This window comes from Triticum urartu, chromosome 4 (assembly GCF_003073215.2).
Source record: "Triticum urartu cultivar G1812 chromosome 4, Tu2.1, whole genome shotgun sequence".
Taxonomy (NCBI): Eukaryota; Viridiplantae; Streptophyta; class Magnoliopsida; order Poales; family Poaceae; genus Triticum; species Triticum urartu.
The window spans coordinates 98,256,438-98,265,578 of record NC_053025.1 but is presented as its reverse complement, the minus strand read 5'-3'; the positions used below and the strand labels follow the sequence as shown (position 1 = coordinate 98,265,578).

General features: G+C 44.5%; 1 protein-coding gene across 2 annotated transcripts; it reads left to right on the top strand.

Moving 5' to 3' along the window:
- The first annotated feature begins 1,478 nt into the window (after nt 1-1,478).
- On the top strand, nt 1,479-2,355 carry LOC125553626 (TPD1 protein homolog 1B-like). Of its 2 annotated transcripts, none has more exons than XM_048717386.1 (2): nt 1,479-1,635; nt 1,740-2,355. In XM_048717386.1, exons 1-2 carry the CDS (start codon nt 1,557-1,559, stop codon nt 2,174-2,176), a joined length of 516 nt encoding a protein of 171 aa, XP_048573343.1. In that variant the 5' UTR covers nt 1,479-1,556; the 3' UTR covers nt 2,177-2,355. The 2 variants fall into 2 exon arrangements, with proteins under 2 accessions (XP_048573343.1, XP_048573342.1); XM_048717385.1 differs by having other exon boundaries at nt 1,479-1,644.
- The last annotated feature ends 6,786 nt before the right edge of the window (nt 2,356-9,141 follow it).

Genomic DNA, 9,141 nt, shown 5'->3' with positions numbered 1-9,141 from the left:
GGGCATTGGCAAGCTAGCCGTTGGGACTGGGATGCTAGCGGCCCATGCCTCAGTTTAATGCCTAACTGCTCTGTGGACCAGCGTGTGTCAGATGCAAATACGCAGCTATACAAAATGCTATAAGGGAAGGCGGAAATCATTATACAGTCTACGGGTATTCGAGTTGCACAAATCACGCGGCAGCATGCGGCGTAGATAAAGACCACATGTGGCCGCATGTCCACTCGCGATTATTCGATGACACTACCCACTACCGAATTACTAGTAACAGAAAATAGTAACGGATGCCAGCTAATAGTCTAAGATCATCTGCAATTGTTCCCTCAAAAACCTCATGTGAAGAATCTTACGTTTAAGGGAGTGTGTTTAAGAGCATCTCTTGTGGAATTCTACGTTTTATCCTAAGTGTGTTTAAGCGCTACAACCTCATGTGAAGAATTCTACAATTTTCCTGTACACAATCAAACGACCATACAAATCCTGTCGTAGTTTTTGAAGATGTCATCCCAAGAGCATCTCCAGTTGTTCCCACAAAAACTTCATGTGAGGAAATCCTATGTCTAAGGGCTAATGGAGTGTGTTTAAGAGCATCTCTAGTAGAATACTGCGTTTTATCCTACTCTGTCGGGTGAAAAGTGTACATATAGAAATTTTAGGACAAATTATGAAGTGAAGTAAAAATGAATTGAAAAGGTGCAAGTCACCATTTCTCTCATCTTTAATTACCCAACCCCCAATGAGCTATAAGTGCATATAGAAATTAAGGAGACCATATGTGTAATGTTATTGGTCTTGATTACTGTGTGATGAGAGAAAAATATGTTTTTTATTTTAAAGTGCATTGAGAAAATAGAAGTACACTCTTTTGTGAATATATCTTAAACTGAAATATACACTCTGCACCGAACAAAGGAAGTAAGTGTGTTTAAGGGCTACAACCCCATATGAAGAATCCTTACATTTTTTCTTCCCGCAATCAAACAACCATACTACTCCTAGTCCGGCCTGTTGTAGTAATTGAGGATGCCATGCCACTTCATTCCTACTCCCTCCTTCTATTTATATAGGGCCTAATACGTTTTGTAAGACAACGTTTGACTATTGATAAGATTAATAATAAATAAGATGTATAATGTGAAAATTATATTATTGAAATCTCTTTTCACATACGAATTTGACGGTATGTTTTGTGTAACTTGCATGTCATATATTATTGCTCTAACATTTAGTCAAAGTTGGCCTCGAAAAACACATTAAGCCCTATATAGATGGTTGAAGGGAGTAGTATGGTTTACAAGTCCGTGAATCAGAGAGGCCCTAATTAAATTGCGGCTCGACGCGTACCAGCTGCGCCGGCGTTTAATTTGCAATGGAACTTGCTACGAGTACTAGTGGTGTGGTACCAGGTTAAAAAAAGAAGGGGTGGTACTTCAGCACTAGTAGTATAAGTAGGCACGCCCGGTGGAAGTCAGGCTAGCAGGGCCGAAGAGGAGAAGAACCAACTACGCCATCCACGCTCACGTCGCTCAGGAGTGAGAACACGAAGGCCGCCGGTCATGGCGTGCTTTCAGACGCGTCCAAGTGCTGCTGTTGTGGTCGTCGTCGCCGTGCTTCTGCTCCAGGCTTGCTATGAAGGTAGTCAAGGTATGTGTACCTTACGTACGTATATATAGAACTGCATGCATGCATGTTAATTCATCATCTTTTGGCTCACTAGTTTTGCTTCTTGTTTTTGCCAGCATCAGCGTCTTCCTCGCTGCAGCTGCAGCTGCCTCGGCATCAGATGCGCAAGATGCTCAGCGCCAGTGCACCTTCCATGTCATCGAGCGGCGGAGGAGGGCGCTCGGCGGAGCCATTGGAGCTGGAGGAGTGCTCAAAGGATCTCCTGGAGGTGTACCAGATCAACGCGCCGAGCATGGCGGGCGGCATACCGACCTACAGCGTGGAGTTCACCAACACATGCATAGAATGTCTCGTGTGCGACGTCCATGTCGCATGCGGCGACTTCGCCTCAAATGATGTCATCGACCCGGCCAAGTTCCGCCGCCTCGCCATCAACGACTGCCTCGTCAACGACGGCAAGTCCATTGAGCCCAGCTTCCCCGTGTCCTTCCAGTACGGCAACTCCTTTCCCTACCCGATGACAGTCGCGTCCGCCTCCTGTGACTGTAACTAGCTATGGCTAGGGTATCGGTGACGGATATAGCTATCTATTCTTGTCATGAATAAAATCAAGTAGATCTCGACGGGCGGCTGGTGGTCGGATATTACTTTCGGAGCTACTGTTATCTATCAATGTAATGGCGCTGAGGAATATTTGAACCGAGTCCAATGAAAATTATCGTTGCTATGAAATGTTTGGTGCTTTCATGTCTATTAACATTGCTAAGCTCTCTACTTTGAGGTATCCAATTGCACCATATGTGGGCCACCATTTTGTCAGCATGGAGTTATTACAGCATAACAATTAGTCGAACTGATTGTGGTCTACGGACCATATGATCATTCATTCCATGTCTGCTCTTTTCCTCATGGTTTGTTTTGCAACATTCATCATGGTTTGTTTTGCAACATGTTGTGCGTTGTTACTGCTTGATAATGATGTCTCTATATATTTGTTTTCTGGTTTATCTAGCTTTCTTTTGCTTCTTTGTTCCGGGGCTTTTGCTCACGATTAGTTTGTATTTCGAACTAGTGTTCCATTATGCAATATAGTGGAACCCGACTCCAATTCGGGATGCGTATCAAAAAATATATCAACCCAATCCTATAAAGTGGTTCGGTAGTACCAGGAGAAAATCTTCGGATGTACGAGGGCTTAGTAAAATTCATAATAAGATTGGGTAGGGAGTGGATTTGAATAAGTTACTCTTAGGGTCAGTTCTGTGTCTATACTAGGCGTAAATCTTAAATTCACCAAAAAACCCAGAAAGTACAAACTATGATCTTGATGAGGACAACGACTAGAAAAGTTGTTTGTGGGAGTCACAAACCTCTTCAGTTGTAGCCAAATCTAGTAGGCATTAAGAGCACGGAGGCGGACGAATGGCTCTCGGCGACGCTGCACCATGATATCTGTGTCATTGAGTTCCTGTGATGGCATGGTTGCATTAAAGGCACAATGAATTTGCTAGTTACGGATACATATAAAAAATACTCGATGATACACTGCGACTCTTGTCCTCTGCATGTAGAGTCAATATTCTCAATAAATGTCACATGTGTTTGCATTAAAAAAGTGCGGGTGCCAGTTATAAATGTAGCAATTAATACCACATTGTTGTTGGATGGAGATGAATAATTTATCTTAGATAATTTTCTTTTAAAAGTAAAACCCGTTAAGTGAGAAGTTGATACTTACACAAACACGAGTTAAGCTCCTTTGAGCGGATTTGTCTCCCAGATAAACGAAACACGATAAGTTCTAAACCCTATTATCTATTAAGGCATATCGATCCAAGTATTGTTCTTCTTTTAGATGACTTTGATCTTAGGGGGCGTATAGGGCATACAGTGTTAATTCATTAGTGAGAGAACTATGTAGTACTAAACTGCTAATGAATGATTGTGGCCGGAGTTTAGTGTGCTGAGAAAGAGATGTTACCACGTGAGTAGTAAATGGAGTGTACGACCGGAGGTTTGCAGTTAGAGCACGTACATGTGATAGATGCATGATAGGACCAGAGTTAGAGCACGTACATATGATAGATGCATGGTGGCACCAGAGTTAGAGCATGTACATTAAATTCTCAGGTTTCTTAAAACAGGATAATACCTGAGATTATTCTCCGAGCCACTCCATAGAAAAGGTCTATAGAAAAAACTAGTCAAGTTTAGAATTGATTGATGAGGTTTGTTGTTTAAGAATTTTTTATATGTTTAGCACTAGTCTTGTACTAACAAAGCCTGCGCGGCGGCACGCCGCGCCCTCGATACGGTCATATTAAATGGATTGTGCTTTTTTATTAACAATAAGTTTTATAAAATTTGAGATCGCAGAGTTTTGTATGGAGAAAATATTAGTGCATCAAGATAAGATAGAAAGAAGCATGTTTTTATTGTCATCATGCATGTTGCATGTGCTAAACAGGGAAGACATAGTTGGTACATCTCTGACACATCTATTTATTTTGGCCGTGTACGGCGTGTTGTACAGAGAACAAACACTATGCGATGATGCTACTGCGATAAGATGAGAAAAACATAAATGGTTGCTGCCAAATTAGATCATTCTGCTGTAGCCTCCTGCAGGATTAGTGTATGTGGTAAAGTGATAGAGATGCAATGATAGGATCTTCACTACGTGGGCGCTGCGGGGAATTGCAGAGCAGAACTACGTCAGAGAAGTCATTGCATATTTTTGCTAGAATTTTTGTTTGCCTTGCAAACTCGTTCTGCTGAGTGGTTATTATTACCTACTGACGGGCCATATTAAACCGTTTTTCTTTTACCACTTCAAGTACATAATAGCTGTAATCATTGATGGTGATATTATGGTTGGCACAAATGTACTCCAAGGCTGCTTGAGCAGCCTTTTCTTCAGCTTCATCTTGTGTTTCAGCAAGTTCTGTAGATATCATCAGATTTCCACTCTAAGTGCACGGTAGATGTGGTGCGCTAATGAGAACCCATGCTTCTATCATGCCTCCAGGGCGGTTCCAATGGGCATAGCCTTTTACATCAAATTTGGTTGCTAAGCTGACTGCAAATACGTCTCGCATGTACACTATTAATTCTTCTTGCTGCATGCAAATACGTGGTAGTCAGTTTAAAATACTGAATAGAGATTGTTCTTACCGTGTCGCTCGCACTGCTGTAGTCGCAATGAGCGTAGCCTTGGTAGGTACTCCCTCTGTCATTCTTATAAGACCTTGAAAACATTTTAGACAATATGCAAAACAGTCTATTTTAAATTAGTAATTTTTTGACGCACAGTGAGAAACTGAAATTGATACCGCGCGTAGGCGTAGTACGTTTACTTACAATGGTGCCGGGGCGGGCTTGATGACGGCGAGGAAGACGGCAGCTCCAAAGAACGTGGCCTGCAGAAAAAAATCAAAAGCTACGAAGTAGTATTATATATACATGCAGTGCTAACATTAGTGCACATACGGGGATGACTACATATACGCATGCATGTGTACCGCCAATTGCTGCGTAACTGGTGGTGAACTTGCGCGACGTGCAGTGCATCAAGGGCAGTTGTGGACTTGTTTGGTCGAGTTTGCATCCAGCCTTAAGCCTGCAGTATAGATGATAACATCTTGGGCGTCTTATGATTCACGTGGTATGTGGACGGCCGCGTATAGCGAGGCGTGCGACATGAGTCGCCGCCGGACATCCACGTCTCTGAGGCGTCCCGGCGTGGAACCGCCGTCTGTCGGTCGGCAAGAAGGCATGTGCCAGCGTGCCCAGGGGGCGCCCGTCAGACGCCTCACCGTCCCATGGTCGCCGGCTTGACACCTGATCTTGGCGTCGACGCCGCCTTCGTCGCCGCGGACAACCATGCAAACACGCTCTATATCTGGAAGCGTCGCCCGGTCGATGCCTTGATGGTTATCTCTGTTGTGGCGATATGATGGTGTACTCAAGGTTGACGGTCGTGGTCTTCGGGCTCCGCCGGGCTCTCGACCCTGCGGCGCTTCCGCCGACGGTAATGAGTATGTAGGTCCTGCACTCCTGCCCACGGCGCCGTCACCCACGACACGGCAGTGCACTTGACGAAACCGCCGCCACCGCTCCCACCCATGTCCAAGCACCACCAGAGGCATAGCCAGGCGTCCCTATTTCGCCTCCAATCCCCTGTTGCGGATGGTTGCCAAATGCCAACCTTGACGCGCCCCCCTCAGAGGTCTCGGCGGCCAAACTCCGCCCAAGCTGGGCCAGTATGTAGACTTGGTTTGGTCGTTGCTTGAGGCCTGACGAAATTGGAGAGGGTGCTAAAGGAGGTTGGAGCCGAGGAGCAGCGAGAAGATGAAGACCTGAAATACAACGGGATGAGGCCACCGAGTGACGCGGCGAGCGGGCGGCTATGGGAAATGGAGCACCCAACTGGAGGAGCTGCGGCAGCATGGGCTGCAGGGGACACGCGTGGTGCTAGGCTGTGGCGTGCCCCAGCCGTCGTCTTTGTGGCATGGAGATGGACGGCACAACGGGATGAAGAGATGCCGAGGACGTGGTGCAGACGTGCAGCGCCGGATACAGGTGCAGGGAGGGATTAGAGGTACCATGCTATTTATAGAAACGCAATTGCTCTAGAAAAATCGAATCAAGCAGCTTCGAGTAAGCTCGGGCAAGAACGATTTAAGCGACGTGGAGAGCCAACACCACATGCAGAATTGCATGTGTAAACACGTAGTCACATCACCTGTCAATCAACATTCATGCAGCAGCCGACAATACACGGAAAGACCTCCACCGTTCAATTCAACCTGCCGCCCGCACAGCAAAAAATGCTAAACCAACCAAACCAAGCTGCACACACGTTCAAAAAATTTCAAATGAAAACCTAAATACACAACACATTTGTACACAGCCAGGTACCAAAATAATACCACGTGCCAGATTCAAACCTCACCAAGAGTCACTTTCATCCAAATGGCTAAACCTGAAGGCAAAAACTTTGCCTGGAATAGAGGCTTGGGTATGCATGGAGTGGCTTTGAGAATAAATCATTTAAGAGAGCGCATCATTCTGTAGCATCTTCTCTAATCAAAAGCAGTAAGAGTGCACTTGAACTATTAAAATTTTGAAGAAATACACAACGAACAAGTAGTACGTAGCAACTTTTGCTCGGTGTGGTAAAAAATAAAGGAGAGGAACAGCTAGGCTCTCGTAAATGGTGCATTCAATCACCTGACAAGTCGGCTGTCACAGTGTGTTAATTCGCCTGTAAAGTCCCAAAACGAACATGTGAGTGGCTGCATCAGGATGACTTCATTGATAGCTTAATGAGTTTCTAGTTCTTTTGGTGCTCTCCTGTGGTGTGTATACAAAGTCAATAGTCCTAATTAATGAGCCCATTTTTTGCATGCAAGAAAGTTAACGTGTTGTCCTTACTCTGCAAACACAGTTATGCGGCTCAATAAGTGAATGCAAAAATAGCTTCTTACAGTGTAATTACGTCAATTCATCTTCACTGGAGCATGAAGATGAATCATTAAATGCGGCTACATTGCACTGATAAACCAGGCAATGTGACTAATAATGTATTAGACTTTTAGAGGAAAAGTTTTGAGATTAGTACAATTAAATTGTTTAGAATTATTATCATGAAGTTCTCGGGTTTTCACTAAAAAATAGAAATACTTAATTTCATTGAATTTGTACCTTAAATTTTCCTAGATTGGAATTATCTGTTTCTATTTTAAAATTTAATAGTTATGAAATCCGTTGTTTTAGTTATCCCAGGATAAGATTCTCAATTTTTATAGAAGACATATAACTTGATGGATGGTATTATAGTTTTAAAACTGATAAAAAAACATAAATTTGTGAAAACTATTTTCAAAGTTAAGATAATATTGCAATTATAAACTTGGTACAAACTGAATATTAGATGTGTTATCTGATTCAAAATGCAGGGTTCCCTAAAATCTGCATGCACGTAGAGCCGATGTCAGATGTCAGTCCAGCCACCCACATCTATATGCATTTATTCCAAGTCAGACATCATTAAGAGTACGAAAGAATACAGACCCTATACCTCTCCTAAGGCTGGTCATAGTGGGGAGTAACTTAGACTAGTGTCATATGCATGCCACTAGTCTAAGTTACTACCCCCATAGTGCAAAGTATCTTAGTAGTAGTGTCATAGTTTGTTTCATTTATTGCCTTATAGACTCATTTTACCTCGGAAAGCGCTATGTTACAGTAACATATTATGTTACTTCAAACACCTTTCTCCTCATTAAATACTTGCCACATAAGCAAAATTGTCTTGGGATGTGTTAAGTTACTACCTAAGTTACCTCCAGCTAGCCTAAAGGAAATCATACATCAAATTAAACTCATGAATACATGCATACTCTCGGGGAGGTGAGCCCGCAGGTGCTCCTAGGCATTTTCGTTAAGAGCACATGATATGCTTGTATAGCTTAAAGAAACCTTAGTCCTTTCCGTGGTTCTGTCATAAAACATCAAAACTAACTGGCCAGTGATAGGCGCTGGCGCACCGGCCCAAATTTGGCCCGGTCGACCATGCACCTTATGATTCAATTAATTCCAACCGTCTAATCCCCCGTGACAGGTCGTCTTCTTCCCCTCGAATCTTAAATCCCGCAGACAGCGGGTCATCTTCCTCCCCCCGCGTCTCAAATACGGCCGCATGGGGGCCATGGCTGCACCCACCCCAGGACGGTAATAGTTTACCGCTGGTCGTCGGCCTCGTCTCATGTCTTTCTCGCCGGATCCACGCATGCAGCAATTTTCGCCCGTGGTTGCAGCTCCCTCACTGGCAGTGGTAGCTCCGGTAACTCTAGTGGACCGTCGCCGTTCACAGTACCCCGGCAACGTGCTCACGAGAAACAACTCTCCTTTGGGTTTGCTGGTGGCAACGAAAATGTTTGACGGTAGTAGCAAAAAAATGACTGGTTCCAGCAAAAATAGCTCCTTGTTGACGTCACCTCGTTGCCATTGGAGCAAAATCGACCGCCGGTTATAGCTTTTGTGTTTGCCAGTTCCAGCAAAAACGACTTCTGGTTCCAGCTTAGGGCTTCTCTGGTAATACAACGGTTGTAGCACAACACATAGTCACTGGGGTTCGGGCTGTTGGGGAACGTAGTAATTTCAAAAAAAATTCCTACGCACACGCAAGATCATGTGATGCATAGCAACGAGAGGGGGAGTGTGATCTACATACCTAGTAGATCGACAACGGAAGCGTTTGGTTGATGTAGTCGTACGTCTTCACGATCCGACCGATCAAGCACCGAAACTACGGCACCTCCGAGTTCTAGCACACGTTCAGCTCGATGACGATCCCCGGACTCCGATCCAGCAAAGTGTCGGGGAAGAGTTCCGTCAACACGACGGCGTGGTGACGATCTTGATGCACTACAACAGCAGGGCTTCGCCTAAGCACCGCTACAATATTATCAAGGACTATGGTGGCTCGGGGCGCCGCACACGGCTAAGGAATAG

Coding starts and splice junctions, on each gene's coding strand:
- LOC125553626 (XM_048717385.1), top strand. CDS start 1,557: ATGGCGTGCTTTCAGACGCGTCCAAGTGCTGCTGTTGTGGTCGTCGTC. Junction 1,645..1,739: donor TTGCTATGAAGGTAGTCAAG/GTATGTGTACCT, acceptor TGTTTTTGCCAG/CATCAGCGTCTTCCTCGCTG.